Raw genomic sequence first — 18453 nt, forward strand, 5'->3', positions numbered from 1 at the left:
CTAAAATCAAGTAGTTGTCCAAAAAACTTCAAATTGTATATACAATATCAATATTTGCCATGTAAAAAAAACACATACACACACGTAAAAACTCCATTGACAACTAATTTTATACCCCAAAATTAAATATCAATGCTCCAATACCTTTTCAATATAAGCTAATCTGACCTAAAATCGCCACTACAACCCTTATATAGTTTTAAAAATATTAATATCTCAAAAGTAGAGAATAAATTCTACCTCCACAATAAAATCATAACAAAAAAAGTTCTAATCCAATGAAAGAAATCCTTATGTAATTATTGACATTATATAAAAGTTTTTCTTGACAACAAACAAAATATTATAAATTCCACATCTTTAATTCTTCTTCCTATTTATATCATCAATTTCATTATTTATTTATCTATCACTGTGAGTTTCTTCATTTTCTTCTAATTCAACACATAATCCACTCTCTCTGTTAATTTTGCAACTTCAATTTGCTAATATCCACAAATTTGAAGATAATAAAAAGAGGGAATATTAATTAGAAAAAAGAGGAGCGAAAATAGACAAGAGATAGAAAAGAATATATGTTTTTGGATTTTGTAAATTTATTGCCTTAAATTTAAAATTGTCTATCAAGTGGAGGGAATTATAGGTATTTTACTATGCCAAGGGAGGTAAGTAAAATTTTTTAAACATGAGGAGAACTGGGTGAAATTATCAAAAACCTCAAGGGAGGTTTCTGTAATTATCCCTTTAAATTTCAAAATTATGCACTATCAAATACTAGAAGTCTAGAAGGACCTGTGCACGTAACGCTCCAAAACAGTAAGTGCGAAACAGGGCCAAATTAATGGATGGTTGAGGATAGCCAACTTTCTTTTGCCTCTAAAACAATTCTCTGAACACGAGTAGCTCATAGTCCACACAATTTTTCTAAGTACAAAACTCAAGTAAAACAAGTAAGGATTTCATTTTCAATATTATTTTGGAAGATGTGCATCTTCGAAATTTAAAATACTAAAAGACTGATTCGATTACAATAATAAACAATCCTTAGACAAATAAGAGAGTTGGTACAGAGTACAGACCTTATTCTATTTCTTAAATATACTTGACAGACCAAGGGCATTTGCACTTTCAATACGGCAACCATAGTTTATTGTATGTGGTCCATACCAGCCTACATCAACTTGCTTTAAAGATAAATATATCCTTTTTGCCCTTTTAGTTCAAGGGAACTCTAAAAGAGGCCACAAATTTACCAAACATGAATTCGAACTCAAACTCGTTGAACTTTCGATATAAAAGTCGAACTCGAGTTCAACCTCAAATTCAGTTCTAGTTAAACTCGAACTCTAACCTATTCGACCTTAAAAATATATATAAATAATTATTTTATTTTTAAAAAAATAAATAAATAAATCATTTCATTTTTTAATAAAAATAAAAATATTAGGGATATATATATATATATATATTTGAGTTAATTCACGAGTTAACGAGTTGAATTTTTCTATATTCTATTCGAATTCGATAGTTCGATTTGATCGGCTTGAACATGACTTAAATTCGATATTAACCAAGTTCGAATCAAGTTTTGACCGAGTCGGATCGCGAGCATGATTCTTTTGCAATCCGAGTAAGAATCAACTAATTAATTTCTAATCATACCCAGAAAGAAACTAGTTAATCTCTCAGGTATAAGGAAACTAGTTAATCTCTAAGGTACAAGGAATACAACTACGCAAAAATATTTTCATCCTAAACAATAATTGTGCTCACGCTTCCCATTGAGCATGAGAAGAAATGATGCCTTCGGATATGCCTCTAAAGTTCTATAAGGATGTTTGAATCGCTCCAATTGATTCTCGTCTAAAGTATTTGATAGACGAATTTCAGCACGCCTTCAGGCACTTTAAAATCAACTGTGTTGTTTAAATTTTGGCATTCGAAACCGCGCCTTCACCTCTCCATTTGTGGGATCCGCTGCAAATAGTCTGTACAAGATTCTCAAAGCACAGATGAGATGATCCATTTTCCTGCACAGCTGCCCTGCTTTTCTCACTAAACTCTTTGACCCTTTTCCTCATTTCATTCTTACCATCCATGAGGTCCCTTACTCCTTTCCCAATTTCCTCTGCTCTCACCAATTCTTGATGCTCCTTTGCCTCATTGTAATCCAAGCTAATCTCCACAGCTATTCCCAACTCTTTGACCAATTGGAATGCATTCAACTGTTGCTCTGCAGCCAAAGGCCATGTAGCAATTGGCACACCACACCATATACTCTCTAATATAGAATTCCACCCGCAATGTGACACAAATCCTCCCACAGCAGGGTGTGATAATACAGCCAATTGTGGCACCCAACCAACAACTTTTCCAATGGAAGCCGTTCGATCCAAAAACCCTTTGGGCAGCACAAGTTCAACATTCTCATACTCATCAGGAAATCCTCCTTTCTCTGTTGGAGGCCGCCTCAGAACCCAAAGGAACCTGTGGCCGCTCTGCTCCAGCCCACTAGCAATCTCTTTCACTTGATCTAAATCAAAACTTCCCAAACTTCCAAAGCTGACAAGTACTACTGAATTCTGTGGCTGTTTATCCAGCCATTCAATTGTTTGTGAATGGCTTTTTAAATTCATTTCGGACCTGTTTAGAATAGGCCCAACCGGATAAATTTGTGGTAGTCCTGACTTGCCATAAGCTGAATCTTTCAAGAAAGAATTGAGAGCATGATCTTCGAGCTCGGAAAATGTGTTCATAATCACGCCCTTTGGCTTTCTGTAATATTGGTACCGGCGCATCCTCACTGACCACTGTAGCTTATCAGTTGTGGCAGTTGGCAGCACGCTGATCGGAACCGGTTGAACAAAAGAAGGTACAACCAATTCTTCACTCGTTTTGAACAATTCAATAGTATCCTGATTGTGATCATCCTGCAGGGATTGAACATGGAGCATGAGACCAAAATATGCAGCACCAGAAGTGCAAAAGATGTAGCTAGGAACCTGAAATTCCTCAGCTACATCAATCGAAGTTGCGGTGCCAAAGTCGAGTATGAAGCCAGAGAGACCTTCGATTTTCGAGGCAATTTCTCTGATATGAGGTTTCTGGAACTCTACTAGTTGATTCATGAACAACCCTCTATTTGATGACCAGTTATTGGTGTTTTCCGGCGTCGGAAGATGGTGGAAGTGGAGGCGTTCGACACTGCAGCCGCTTATGATGTTCTGGACTTTGATGGTGCCTTCAGGATCAATGGGCACCTTCATGACTAGAACTAGAACTGAGAGTTGATTGTTTTTCTCAAGCATGAGCTTGGCTAACTGGACGGATTGTGCCAAATGGCCCATTACCGGTGCAGCAATGAACACTAGCACAGATTTCTCCATTCTAGACTTGTAACAGAGCTCAATAATCAATAATCAAGAAAATTTTTGTGCAATTTTTAGTAACCGATACTCTGCATCATCTCAATTATATAGACTAGTGGCGAATAAAAAAATGGGCAAAATACACATTATCGGTTTATGATTTAGTGCTTTTTCACACAAGCCGTTGGTAAGTTTGTTGAAACCAAAATTGGATGAGGACAATAAGAAAAATCTTACAAAACAACATAAAAAATTAACACAAAACCCACCTTAGTGTAATTCAACCATGTAGTATAGGTAGTCAATGCTTGCTCAGTGGTGGGAATGAATATGTGGCCAAGGTTATTTTTGCTGTCGTAACTCCGAGCCTTGTCTCTTTCACAATTCTTTGGAATTGGAAGTAGTAGAAGACAATTTGAATTAGATCACCAAATTTTCATGGGAATTACAATTTTTTTTATAGAAAAAATCATTTCATTCAAAAAATCTACACTAATGGCAGAAAGTACATTAAATAAATATGATACGATACATATAGCACTTGGGATCCTCGGTGACATGAATTCAATGCCAATCCAATGCCACCTATAGTATTGTGCTACTTGGCCTATTATTATTTGCACTTTAATTTTTTAATAATTCAACTTGGTTTGGTTTAACACAAATTTTCTCTATCCTCTAAAACTTTGAACCAAATTAACCAACCGGTCTAATTCCATTACCAATATTTTTGTACAGCAACCACTCAAGATCGGTTCCTTTAGGAAAAAGAAAAAAATAACCCTAAACAATTGCCTCCAAAGTCCAAGCCTTTTTATCGTTGATTGCTTAGAACAATCAACCGTAGCCTAATAAGCTAAAACTGCAGCGGCCGACTATTGAAGCAAATTGACTACAAAGATTCGGGAAGTACTCAAATTAAAGTCCAACCATCCCTAGCTTTCTCCAGCAAAGAACAAACCAAAACGTTTCACATTATTCAGGTAATTATCCAACCTTGCATCCGGTTTAAGTCTTGAGTTTTTCAGCTTTGATTTATTAAATCAATATCACTATTTGCTCCATGATCTTGATTTCGAATTTCAATTTTTTTAATATTAAGAAAGTTAGGAAATAGACAACAACTCGTAAGTATTTTAACAACTCATAAGCAATATCACCCTACCTTATGTTATGCAATTTTATATCTTCATTTTCAATTTCCATTAAAGTGAAATTTACATTGAATTGTGAGTTTGGAAAGATTAAATATTAATTGAGTGGTCAAATTGACTACTTACACGCTAATTGTAATATACCTGGAAAATAAGTTACTTTGTGGGATTAAAAAATTATTCATTATTTCAAGAATTGTTATAAATTTTACTAATGTACCAAATTAAAAAAAAAGATACAAGAAGTAACAAATAGCTTTTCTGACTAGTTGCAAGTAGTAGTAGTGAACAAGTAGAATTGGAAATTCAACTATTTTAATAAATTATTGAGGGAAAAAATTTGCTTACATTTTTTCCTTATTGAACTGCAATTAACTTGCATGAAATTCTTAAAACATACATGTACTGATCTTGAAAACATGATGATTAAATCAAAAGTAATCTATTATTTTGTTTGTATAGTTGTACGTCAAATGTGTGTTCTATTGCGACCTGGAACATTGCCTTCTTGCATTTCACGTTTCGTTATATGTCAAATTTGGAGCTTTTGACCTTAGTTGTCATTTATAGGTGGTTTAGTTGTCATTTTTAGGTGATTTTTGTTGACACGGGATTCCAGGGTTGTTGAAAGGAAAAAGCCCGGAAAAGCAAAAACAAGAAAGAGCTTCCAGTGGGTCAAGCGTTAGAGCAAGTCTTGCTTGTGTCACGACTCTTAAAAGGTTGCAGGATATGGATGCTAAGGCTTCTATGGAAACTGAGGTATCATTCTGTCGCAGGTTGGATTTTGACAAGATAGATCAAATTACCAATGATGAGGTTTCCACTCCACCAGTTTTAAATGTGATAAAGGATATAAATAAAATTCATACATTGATTCCTTTTGAACTAATTCCGAAGATGGGCATGGAATTTGAGAGTGAAGAAGATGCTTATAATTTTTACTTAGCATATGCAAAGGAAGTTGGTTTTGGAATCAAAAGAAGTAGCTTCCACAAAGATAGTAATGGTAAGCTCATGGATAGGGTATTTTGTTGTAGTGCTGAAGGAAAACGAGGAAAGGATAAAAGAGATCTCAATGTAAGAGCCCCTCGTCCTGAAACACGATTTAATTGTTCGGCGAAGATGAAGGTTAACAGTAGACAAACTGGTAAGTTTCGTATATGTCAGTTGATCATTGAGCATAATCACTATCTTTCAAGTCCTAACAAAAGTCATTTACACAGATCACATAGAAAGATAAATTCTATTCATGCAGCTGAAATTGATATGGCATACCGTGTGGGTATAGCACCAAAAGTTTCTCATGAACTTATGGCACTACAAGTAGGAGGACGGGAGAACTTAGGTTTCATTCCTGAGGATTACAGGAATTATTTATGTTCTAAACGAACAATACAAATGGAAGTTGGAGATACAGGAGGCGTACTTGAATATTTGCAAAAAATGCAATTAGAGGATCCTAATTTCTTCTATGCAATTCAAGTGGATCAAGATGCTTTGATTACAAATATTTTTTGGACTGATGGATTAATGAGGGTAGATTATGCAAGTTTTGGAGATGTTGTTTGTTTTGACACGACGTACAGAAAGAATAATGAAGGCCGTCCATTTGCTTTATTTGTTGGAGTGAATAATCATAAACAGACTGCAATATTTGGGGCTGCTTTATTATATGATGAAACTACTTCAACTTTTGAGTGGTTGTTTGACACTTTTGCGAGAGCCATGTCAGGGAAAAAACCAAACACTATACTTACGGATCAGGACGCAGCAATGGCTAAAGGACTAATTTCTACATGGCCTGAAACACGTCACCGTCTTTGCATATGGCATATATTTCAAAATGCAGCTATTCATCTCAGTCATGTGTTCGAAAAGTTTAAACAATTTGCGAATGATTTCAGTAGATGTGTATATGATTTTGTTGAAGAAGAAGACTTTATATATGAATGGAATTCTATGTTGAAGAAGTATGGTCTTGAGGACAATGATTGGTTAAAACGTATATTTGAAATTATAGAAAAATGGGCATTGGTGTATGGAAGGGAAACATTTTGTGCAGATATGACAACAACTCAAAGGAGCGAAAGCATGAATAGTGTGATAAAAAGGTATGTAACCTACAAGAATAAATTTCATGAGTTTTTCAATCATTTTGAGAGGTTAGTTGATTATCGTAGATATAAAGAACTTCAAGCCAACTTTAGAGCATATATGAGTACTCCAGTACTACCATTTGATGTTGATGTTTTGAAACAAGTTGCAAGTGTGTATACTCCTGAAGTATTCAAATGGTTTGAAGTTGAGTGGGGTAAATCTCATGATTGTGGTATAATCACCTACAGTGAGGTTGGAACAGTGACAGAGTATAAGATCACTCCTAAAGGCAGAAAAAACTATCATATGGTTAGATTTGATGCAATAGGTGATCAGATTTCATGTAGTTGCAGGAAGTTTGAATTCTCTGGAATTTTATGCTCTCATTCTCTGAAAGTTCTTAATGTAAGAAACATCATGAAGATCCCTAGTCAATACATAATAAAAAGATGGACCAGCAAAGCAAAAGCAGGATATATTACAGACAATGATTCTTGCAATATCAATAATGATTTGGATCCGAAAGTGCTTTTTACGAAGCGTTATAGAGATTTGTGTAGACTATATACTCAATTGGTCACAAAAGCTGCACAAGCAGAAGAAACTTATAGAATTGCTAAAGAAGGCCTTTTGAAAATGTTGGATTTGGTTGATGCAAGGTTACATCAAGAGGGGTTGAGCAATGAGATGTCAAATGCAACAAAAGGTTCCAGCCCCACAAATAATACTACTAATGCAAGTGGTATCAATATCAAGGGCATCAAAAAAAAGACGAAAACTATTTCAGGCAAGAGACTGAGGAGTAGTCTAGAGAAGGCTACTAAGAGAAGAAGATCAACAAAAAAAAGTTTGCAAAATAGTGTAACTATGAAGTTATCAGCGTCATCACATGATGAGGTTTTATTACATTATAATTTTACTATCTTTGCAATTCAATATTTTTTTATATTATGATTCTAATCTTTGTTTTTTCTTTTCATTAGCCTGTAGGAGATATTATAAATATTGTATCTACAGGATGCAGTATACAACATCATGGACTACAAGAGGTAATAATTTGACATTATATGTTGACTAACAATTAAGTATTATACATGTTCCAAACAATATATTGTTCACTATCAAGCTATTTATAAATGTGCTTATTTATTTTTATTTTTAGGCAAATACAAATGAGGTGAGCATGATAGAATCTTTACAGTATCAACAAAATTATGGCCAACTATGCACTTTCAGTTCCATGAACATGACTGGCTTGCTTAAGGTAAATTATTATTGTTGTGATCATGAATAATTATTTCTTTAAGAAAAGATTATTTATCGTCTTTTTCTATTCATCCATTTATTTATGTGTTCATTTTTTTTTTTGTGATGCAAATCTACCCATAGGCTCAAGAATTACATGGTTTCGGAGGAGCAAAAATAAATCAGTTTGAATTGAATGACAACTCTTATACTATGGGACAAAAAGTTGGAGCTGATTGCAATGAAGAGGTGTGCAGAAGTCACAGATAGATTGAATGAGTGAACAAAAGAGGGATTGGTGCTGAACCCATTCAGTCTTTTTGGTGCATTAGAAATCCCGGCATGTGCAACATAGTTTGGCCATATGTACCTAGTCGAATATTCTGTGTGCAATATTCATTATGGTTATCCCTTCCTCTGTTTCGTATTACTTTGAGACAGCTTTGCTATCTGGATTTGGGAACTGATCTTTTGTGCTTGGATTGATGTTTTATCAGAGAGTTAGAGAAATAGGTTTTGCAAGACATAATAAGAGGTCTCCAACATTTGCTCATGGTGCTTTAGATCTTTCCTCGCGGAAAATTAGTGCAGTTAGGGAACTCATTCCTCAAATTCATACATTACTTGTCTAGTAGCAAGTTAATTGCATTCCAAAAGAAACACATGTTTAGAAAAGGAAAACCATACAACATACAACATTTACAAATGTTGGCAAACCAACTTTCTGTCTTTTTCCCAAACTCCAGAATGTACAGGTCTATTTGCAAAAAGGTGAAGGTACACAGTTCACTAACTATTAAGTTGTCTGTCCACTAGCATTGAGGTCAACATCACCAACAGCTCATAGTAGTACTTCCTAAAAAATTATCCAACTTAAAATACAAACTCAAGACAACAAACTGGTTGTAGGATGATTTCCTTCAAACTAGTTTGTAGGATCAACAGGTCATGTTGATCCGAGAATGAAAACGAACACTTGGTGGCTTCTCAGGATAATCCTTGTCGCAAAATAACTTCAACTGATAAATGCGACCTTCATGGACAGACTGAAAAAGGAAAACGATAACATCCTTCAGCTAAATTAGTAAGATCAAAGATAGAATATAATAGAGAAATCAAACCAGATCTATAAAAAGTTAATTAAAATGAAAAGAAGGAGTAGTCAGCTGATAGAACGTCCCAACTGAAAGAAAACACATTTCCTGCACATTCTGGCCAACAAATATTGTGTTTGAATCATATTTCCACAACTTTCAAAAATTTCAATTCCACATATACTGGATGGTCATGCTTAAACATAACAATGAAGGTTCCGAAGTAAAAAATATATATATAAAACAGTTCTTGCATATCAAACCACTGTAAAACCCTCAACGTTTCCCAGCATATAGTATTAAATTTGAAGAAAATAAATTCCAAACCAAAATCTAGTCAAAACCACTGTATATTCCGTGGTAAGATTACTTCCATATATGCAGACACTCACTTGTACAATTCTTCCATAGTCGCGTTCAACTGCTTAACATCAGCACCGACCATCTCGGATGCCTTTTTCCCGTTCTGAAAGAAGTGTATGGTGGGCTGCAACAAATGCCGTTGGCATCGAAATAGCAATCAATGAACTAGTTAAGATGTAAAGCAACTTAAAAACTCCTTGTAGACTGTTGCCCACAATTGGATTAAATACAAGAATAACTTGCACTTAGGGATTCTTGAGTCCATGTGTTTAAGAAAACATCGATATAGTTTAAACTATACAGAATAGTTTGCATGATAAACTAGTTGTAACATAAATTGGGTGTGTTGTTCATTCATGACTTTAAGACTCTATTATCAAACAAATAGAGAAAAGATGGTGAATTTATGCTTGGTGCCAGAGGAGAGGGCAAAAATACCAACATGAATATGGTACATCAAACATATGAGGCCATTGTGTCCAAGCCAACACGAATTCCAAGATTACATCAGTTTAGAATCATATATGGTCAGTTTCTAATTGAACAGCAAAACCAGCCAGTAAAGCCATCAGATTGTCATAAGAATCATTAGATGAGGAATCTCTAGTTCTCTGCATATAGGAGATTAACTGCCATCAACCTACATGAGGACGGGACAGGACCTACACTCGTCTAAATCATATGCATAAGGTCAGAAGAGTACAAGACTAAAACTACTCCAAAAGATCATGAAGTCATTTTCGTACGTTCTGATGCCGATGGGAGCTAAGTAAGACCACAAACTGACTTCAATTCATCATCCAAGCTCTGGTCTCTTGAAGTGAAAAAACAAAAACAAAAACAAAAAAAAAATCTCTGTTGATGCAAACCTTGGGTATTTGAGAAGGAACTTAATTAACTAAGCACATATTCTTAACAAAAACTTGACTAGGATTTTAACATATTAATGGGTATAAATCCTTTCCACATCCCCAATATATGGAACTTATTCCATTTAAAGAAAATTAAATTTTAACTGGAATCATGAGGCAACAAAGAAAAAAGCAGTATACAAATCCAAGCTCAGGAAGCTACTGCAGCATAATGGTACTCATTAGAACTGTTCACTTTTTACGCTCCTTTTCATTTTTTTGTTTTCTCCCTTGTAACCTTACAATAGCCCAGACATCTATTGAATTAATGGAGAGAAGTATCTATCCACAATACAAAACCATTTCAGGGAATAAAATTTTGGCTTGAAATTTAAGAAACTAAACCTCAATGAAAATCAGCTAACTGCCCATCTTTTCTTTGTAACTTTTTTCACAATGTGGTAAGAAACTTCCCTATACTTTCTATGTATCCATTTTCTTTGAAAAAAGCAAAATGAGAAGTTACTGATAAGAAGTAGTACCACAGAATGGATTCCTAATTTCATTAATGCTTCAGCAAGAGCGTCCTGCATGTAATAAGCCAAGGGAAGTAAGCTAAGTGTAAAACAAGAGAATTAACAAAAAGACTAAGAAAAGAGTTGCAAAGAAGCTATTTTGTTGCATAGAAATTGCACTTCAAGTTGCTACTATTGATGATAATCTATATCGGAAGAGATTATGAAAGGAGAATCACACCCAATAATCTATAAAGAGCCTTTGACCATGCATGATAGATTAAAAAATAGGGTAAGGCAAGTAGATCTTCTTATTTGAGATTCAAGTGAAATATGAAACACTTTGATCAAACATGATATGAGTGTCCTGTACGGTCCCAAAAATTTTTTTCAAAACTTCCCTTCAATTGTTAAAAGAAAAATTTCTGCCATGTAGTCTTTATTACCTTATCAATGTCAATTTTGTACGTGGTGACATGAGGATATTTCTCACTCAGCTGTGCAATAATAGGAGATATGAACTTACCTGTACAAGATAATGGTGAAAGAAAATTACAGATCAAACTACTATGAAAATGTGAAATAAATATTAATGCTGCAAATGAGAATAAAGCATTCAAAGCCAGAGTGCTACATATGTCTACAATTTCCAATACATAAATCTTACAAGGTCCACACCAGGCTGCTGTGAAGTAAACAATGACCCAAGAACAATTTAATCACGAGAGCATGACCCAAGACCGATAATTCACTATTAAATATTAGAAAAAACAATGATTTCAAATGCTGTTACCCCAGGCTACTATCTTCCATAGCAGGTCAGGGAGATCTACAAAATTGCACAATAACGAACAAAATGGCTATGAGCTTGGGTCCATTCAAGGCATCAAAAGAAAGATGATGTATACCCATATACATATACCATTCATCCATGTACACAAACACATATGCACCTACAGCTTAGCCAATCTAAATTCTTCATGGGCTCATCGTGTCAACCTTTACCAGACTGTAATCTTAAGGCCAAGCACCAATTAGAAGACAATAGCAACTTATACTGCAATTTTTTCAGCTCAAAATTTTAGTTTCAAATTAATTTTGAGGGCAGAACAATAACTTAAGTTTCAATTCGAAGTTAAGGTGTGGCTAAATTTACAACCACAGAAACCTGCTACCACAGCTCAAGAACAGAAACAATAAATAAATACCAGTAAAATCTTTGAAACCAAACACTGAATAATCAGAACGTAATCCCACAAAAAGCTATAAATTTGACTAAATTAACAAATTAAACTTTAAAAAAAAGAAGAAGATTAACCCGTTCTTCATCCAAAAACAGCATCATATTAAGAGTACCATCTTACACGATTAAAAGCAGTAAAAGTACAAGAAAATCAACTAACCTACCTTGGTTTGGCAAAAAATCAAAAGGAAAGTTAACTTGTGAGCTTGAGATTCAGAAACACTCGAAACCGAATGTCTCAAAATCCTGGGAAAAAGCACAGAAAGAGCGGAAGAGCTCGATCACAGATGGGGAGAAGACGAGAGAGAAAAGAGGGACGGAGACAGAGACTCGCAACAGGGTGTAGCGTGCTATTGGGTGCTATTGGGTGTATGGGAATTGGTATTAAAATCGGCAGTGAAGATGCCTTTGACGGTGAGGCAATCGGCAGTGAAGATGATGCCACGTGGAATGGCGGAGCTGGTGGAGGAATCAAAAGGACCTCATCGGAGGAAGAAGGAATGGGCAGTGAAGTGTGGACCTTATCGGAGTGGGGTGGAGAGTTTGAAGATGATGAAAGTATTGGTATATGAGTTAAACCGATCGGTTAATTTTGGTTTAAAGGTTTAAAGGGTTAAGAAAATTTGTATTAAATCAAATCAATTTGAATTATTAGAAAATTAAAATGTAAATAATAATAGGACACTTGGCGCAATATTAGAGGTGGCACTGAATTGGCATTGGATTCATGTCACCGAGGATCTTAAGTGTACATATAGATCTGAAATCAATAGATACAACAGATTTAAAAAATCAATACAAACAAAGATAATAATGATACTCCTATTATCTTTCATCTGGATGAATCACTGTAGTCCAATATATCTGTGCATGTCTGGAGACAGTCAAGTCTAACTTAAATTGGTTCAAATTCAAAGAGATATTTAGAGCTGATAATAATGGAAAAATTGCAGATCTGAAAAACCAGATTCTAGATCTACAAAATCTCAAATTTCATAAATAAAAAAAGATAAAAACTAAAAAACTCTCACAAGAAAAAACCTAAGAGAGAATAAAACTCTCATTAGTATAATTTAGAAAAGAAGAAACTCTCACTAGAAGATCTTAGGAGAGAAGAATCTCTCACTGGAAAAATTTTAAAAAAGAATTTATTCAAACACGAGAAACTAAAAACTAAAGAGAGTACCCCCTCCTATGGGAAATATCATATTTGGGGTTTGTTTGGATTAGGGGTGCAAACAAGTCGAGTCGAGTCAAGTTTTGGCCTATTCGAACCGAGCCTCCAGCTAATTTTATGAAGCTCGAGTTCGACGAGTTCAAAATGTCAATCTCGAGCTTAAAAAATAAAATAATAATAATTATTATTTTATTTTTAAAAATAAGTAAAATAATAATTTTTTTTAATAAATAATAAAATATTAGGGATATATATAGTCCTGTCAACGGTCGGATCCGGATTCGACCCGTTTACCCTACGGGTCTTCTACTCTATGTTCCGGATCCGGATCCGACGGATCCGAGTCTACTCGAAAAAAATTATGAAAATTTACAATTTTTAATAAAAATGAGAAAAAAAATATATTTGTACACTAATTTCTAACTAATACAAAAAAGACCAAATAAGAAAATAAATCAAATTGACTTTACTCAAATACATCACCCTAATAAAATTATATTGATAAATATACATATTTTAAATTATTAATCCATTTATATCCGGATCCGGATCTAATACGGGTTGAAATACTATATTCCGTATCCGACCCCTTTTTTGTTTGACAAAACGGATCTGGATCCGGGTCCGGATAACGGAATTAAATTCCTACCCATACCCACAATAATTTCACGGATCCAGGGCGGGTCCGGGTCTAGACCTGAACCGTTGACAGGCCTAGATATATATGTAATTTTACTATTAAAATAAAAAATATATAATCGAGCTCGCAAGTCGCTCGCGAGCCAACGAGTTTCATGTTTTTGAGTTCGAACTCGAGCTCGAGTTCGACTTGATTAGCTCGAGCTCAACTCGAGTTCGATATTGACCGAATTTGAATCGAGCTCATATTCGAACCGCTAGCGAGCCGATTCATTCGCAGCCCTAGTTTGAATAGTGAAATTATCCCAAATAATATTTCGCTTGCATCATAAACACATCTCCCAACCCACCTTTTTATCTCACATACATCACATCACAAAAAATACTACAGTAATTATTCCAAATAATATTTCAAATAATAATCTATCCTTTCTCCCATGGGAGTAATGAAGAAGATTTTAAGTTTTAGAAAGAAAGTGGAGTTAAAATTTTTTATGGGAATTACAATTTGAACTTAATTACTTCCACAGCCATCCTTCAAATGTGGAGAGGTATCAATGGGTAGGGAACTTGCTAAAAATTCCATTCCCAAATAATTTACTCACTTAGATAAGACTCTTACTAAATCCTATCAATCAAATTCAAGGCGGTCATGTTAAGTATGAATCCAGAGATACCTCTGATTTTCGAGGCAATTTCTCGGACATGAGGTTTCTGGAACTCTATTAGTTGATTCAGGAAAAGCCCTCTATTTGCCAACAGCCTCTTGGGGGCTGTTGGTAACCCCAAGACTTATAAGTTTTGGAAAGGGGGAGGTCAAGGATTCCACCAAACTTGCAACTTAATTGTGACTGTCACTTTCGTGTAACTTCTTGCCACTTAATTGTGACTCCTCTCCCCTTAGACTAGATTAGAGTAGATTATACAACTGTTATCATTAGGATAAAAAAAATGGAAAAGCCCTCTATTTGATGACCAGTTATCGGTGTTTTCCAGTGTTGGAGGTGGAGACGTTCGACATTACAGTCGTCGGTGGAGGTCTGGATTTTGTTAGTGCCTTGGAGGTCAACATGCACCTTTATGAATCATGACCAGAACTGAGATTAATAGTTGCTTGTTTTTCTCAAGTATGAGTTTGGCCAATTTGTACAGATTGTGTCAGATGACCAATTAAAGGTGGGACAATGACCATTAGCTCCATTGCAGAGTTAAAGAAAAGGTCTAAACGCAGCTTTCTTGGATGCACTCAATAACGGCTTGAGCAAGTATTCTTTATCAAGGACAAGGAAGACGAGGAAGATCAGAAGTAGACAACTTACCACCTCATCAGAAAATTGCCCAATATTGGGAAGTAACAAAAAATGTCAGCAATTAATAAAATTTTGCTTGCAAATTATTGCCATTATGATTTTGTCCTACTGATATGGACCATCAAATGAACCTGAGCTTAAACATGTTAACTATAATATTTGCCACTGAAGTAATAAACTATGAGCCAGTACCAGTATACCACAGTTTTCCTTTATAATATTTTAAAGTCGGGTTAAGCTCTACTCATTGTAATTTGGGAACACTACTATTTTCGGGGCCTCGTTTGGGATTGTAGGTAATTGGTAGATTATCATTCTAGTAAACTTTTTAAGAGTAGAATCTTTTGGTTTTAAACACTTTCTGTTTATCGAGTTGGTCTCATGCCTTCCTATTAATTCGGGTTCGAATCTCTTCTGGGACATCTACTCGTGGCATAGGATTTGCCTAGTGCGTCTTACTCCTCTGTATGGTTAGCAAGCTATTGCACGGGACAGGGTTTACCCAATGCGCACTTTCGAGTAGCGGTTGCGGGTTTCTTTGTCCACAAAAAAAAAAAAAAAGAATTCTGTTTATCATATTTTAAACTAAATAAGGATTGGTCCAAATGTAAAACACTTAGAATCATGCACAATCGAATACAAATGTACTTACAATGCATGTATGCTCTCAACAAGAAGAGGTTTGACAAGTAAATGTCTTGTGATGGATCAAAGATAGCCAAATTAAAACATTCTTGGTGGTAGCCAAGTTTTCTTCTGCGTGAGGAACAATCCATAAATCCGAGTCATTGTAGTACACACAAATTTTCAGATTGCTCTAAGTAGGGTTAGTTCCATTTTACACCATTGAATTATAATCTTCTCAATTTGGCATTTAAACTTTAATTTGGCACAGTTACTATCTTGAAGTACTAAAATTATCCCACTTTCAATCAATATTTAGTGGAATAATTGCTACCTCAATTACTTTATTAAGATAATCACAATTATCTATTAACTATAATTACAATCTTCTATTGACGGAGTGTGGCAGGCATCATATTACTTTGGCATATTTTACTAACAATTAGACTAATGTGGGATGAGTTCAAAACTTTAGAGAACGAAGCGTTTCAGCCTATAGTGTCACACAATGATTTTTCCAGCTAGCACTGAACCCTTGGGCATAGGCACTGTGCCGTAATTTTTTGTCCTAGTATCTCTGTCGGTATCCCTGAAGAAAAAAAACAATACTACATACAAAAATTTTACTGTAATCAAATGAACTAAATAATTTCTGATCCTTCCAAGGGAAAAAAAAAAAAGCAAAGCCTTTGGATATGCCTCTAAAATTCGATGAGGTTGCTCTTATCTCTTCAGTTGATTCCCACCGGAAGCATTTGAATTTTGACTGACCACATTTGGCACGCCTTCAAGCTCCTTGACATCAACCTTGGCGTTTACTCTTTGACTATACCACGCTTTCATCTCCCACCGTGGGATCCGCTGCAAATGGTCGTCACGAGATTCTCAAAGCACAAATGAGATGATCCACCATCCTGCACAGCTGCCCTGCTTTTCTCACTGATTTCTTTGACCCTTTTCCTCACGTCATTCCCACTGCCCAAGACTTCCCTCACTCCTTTCTCAATTTGCTCTGCTCTCACCAGTTCTTGATGCTCCTTTGCTTCATTGTAATCCAGGCTAATCTCCACAGCTATTCCCAACTCTTTTACCAGATGGAATGCATTCAACTGTTGCTCTGCAGCCAAAGGCCACGTCGCAATTGGCACGCCGCACCAAATACTCTCCAATATAGAATTCCACCCGCAATGTGACACAAATCCTCCCACCGCAGAGTGTGACAATACAGCCAATTGTGGCACCCAACCAATAACTTTTCCAATGAAAGCCGTTCGATCCAAGAACCCTTTGGGCAGCACAAGTTCAAGATTCTCATACTCCCTAGGAAACCCTCCTTTCTCTGCTGGGGGCCGCCTCAGAACCCAGAGGAACCTATGTCCGCTCTGCTCCAACCCACTGGCAATCTCTTTCACTTGATCTAAATCAAAACTTCCCAAACTTCCAAAGCTGACAAGCACCACTGAATTCGGTGGCTGATTATCTAGCCATTCAATTATTTCTGAATGGCTTTTAATCTTTGTTTCAGACCTGTTTAGAACAGGCCCAATGGGATAAATTCGTGGAAGTCCTGTCTTGCCATAAGCTGAATCTTTCACGAAAGAATCGAGAGCAAAATCTTCAAGCTCGGAAAATGTGTTCATAATCAATCCCTTGGGCTTTCTCCAGTACTGGATTAACTTGTGCATCCTTGATGACCACAGCAGCTTATCAGTGATGACAGTTGGTAGGACAGTGATCGGAACCGGTTGAACAAAAGAAGGCAGTATCAATTCCTGACTTGTTTTGAGCAGTTCAAATGTATCTTGGTTATGCTCATCCTGGAGGGATTGGACATGTAGCATAAGCCCAAAAGAAGCAGCACTAGACGTGAAAAAGATGTAGCTAGGCACCCGAAATTCCTCAGCTACATCACTCAAAGTGGAGGTGGGTACGTCAAGTATGAAGCCAGAGAGACCTTTGATTTTCGAGGCAATTTCTCTGACATGAGGTTTCTGGTACTCTACTAGCTGATTTATGAACAACCCTTTATTTGATGACCAGTTATCGGTGTTTACTGGCGTCGGAAGATGGTGGAAGCGGAGGCGCTCGACATTGCAGCCGCTTATGATGTTCTGGACTTTGATGGTGCCTTCAGGATCAACGGGCACCTTCATGACTAGAAATAAAACTGAGAGTTGATTGCTTTTCTCAAGCATGAGCTTGGCTAATTGGACAGATTGTGCCAAATGGCCCATATATGGTGCAGCAATGAACAGTAGCACAGATTTCTCCATTACTAGACTTGTAAACAGGGCTGAATAATCAATAATCAAGAAAATTTATGTGCAATATTTAGTAACTTTGCAGGAGTCTGCATCATCTCAATTATATAGACTAGTGGCAAATAAAAAAATGATAACACAAAAAAGAAAAGAGTAAAAGTAATTGCATTTTGTCACAAATTTTTTCTTTTTGATACGTTTGGTGTAACCAAGATTGAATGAGGACAATAACAAAAATCTTAAAGAACAACATAAAAAATTAATACCATACCTTCATGCAATTCTACTGTGTACTATAGTCTATAGATAGCCAAATGCTTGCCCAATAATTGGAATGAATATGTGGCCAGGATTATTTTTGCTGTCGTGGCTCCTAACCTTGTCTCTTTCGCAATTCTTTGTCTCTAATAGAAAGTGAAAGACAATTTGAATTCGATCACCAAATTTTCTTGGGAATTACAATTTGAATACATATAAAAGTGGAACCGAAGTGGTTAGAATGAAATAAAACT

General features: G+C 35.7%; 3 protein-coding genes and 1 long non-coding RNA gene across 4 annotated transcripts; 1 reads left to right on the top strand and 3 right to left on the bottom strand.

Annotated features, from left to right (window-relative positions):
* Positions 1–1614: 1614 nt before the first annotated feature.
* LOC113687794 (anthocyanidin 3-O-glucosyltransferase 2) lies at positions 1615–3764 on the bottom strand. Its single transcript, XM_072048777.1, has one exon. The coding sequence runs from the start codon at positions 3384–3386 to the stop codon at positions 1926–1928; it is 1461 nt and encodes a 486-aa protein (XP_071904878.1). The 5' UTR covers positions 3387–3764; the 3' UTR covers positions 1615–1925.
* Positions 3765–4991: 1227 nt separating this feature from the next.
* On the top strand, positions 4992–8496 carry LOC140007072 (protein FAR1-RELATED SEQUENCE 5-like). Its single transcript, XM_072049777.1, has 5 exons — positions 4992–7516; positions 7603–7668; positions 7782–7883; positions 8009–8113; positions 8362–8496. Exons 1-5 carry the CDS (start codon positions 5252–5254, stop codon positions 8494–8496), a joined length of 2673 nt encoding a protein of 890 aa, XP_071905878.1. The 5' UTR covers positions 4992–5251.
* Positions 8497–8530: 34 nt separating this feature from the next.
* On the bottom strand, positions 8531–12507 carry LOC140006605 (uncharacterized). The gene is made up of 5 exons (XR_011814323.1): positions 12095–12507; positions 11134–11213; positions 10715–10759; positions 9351–9445; positions 8531–8910 (listed from the first exon to the last, which is right to left on the bottom strand). It is a non-coding gene; the product is annotated as an uncharacterized lncRNA (long non-coding RNA).
* Positions 12508–16150: 3643 nt separating this feature from the next.
* LOC113687877 (anthocyanidin 3-O-glucosyltransferase 2-like) lies at positions 16151–18204 on the bottom strand. Its single transcript, XM_027205400.2, has one exon. The coding sequence runs from the start codon at positions 17951–17953 to the stop codon at positions 16520–16522; it is 1434 nt and encodes a 477-aa protein (XP_027061201.2). The 5' UTR covers positions 17954–18204; the 3' UTR covers positions 16151–16519.
* Positions 18205–18453: the final 249 nt, after the last annotated feature.

Source organism: Coffea arabica, chromosome 5e (genome assembly GCF_036785885.1).
Source record: "Coffea arabica cultivar ET-39 chromosome 5e, Coffea Arabica ET-39 HiFi, whole genome shotgun sequence".
Lineage (NCBI taxonomy): Eukaryota > Viridiplantae > Streptophyta > Magnoliopsida > Gentianales > Rubiaceae > Coffea > Coffea arabica.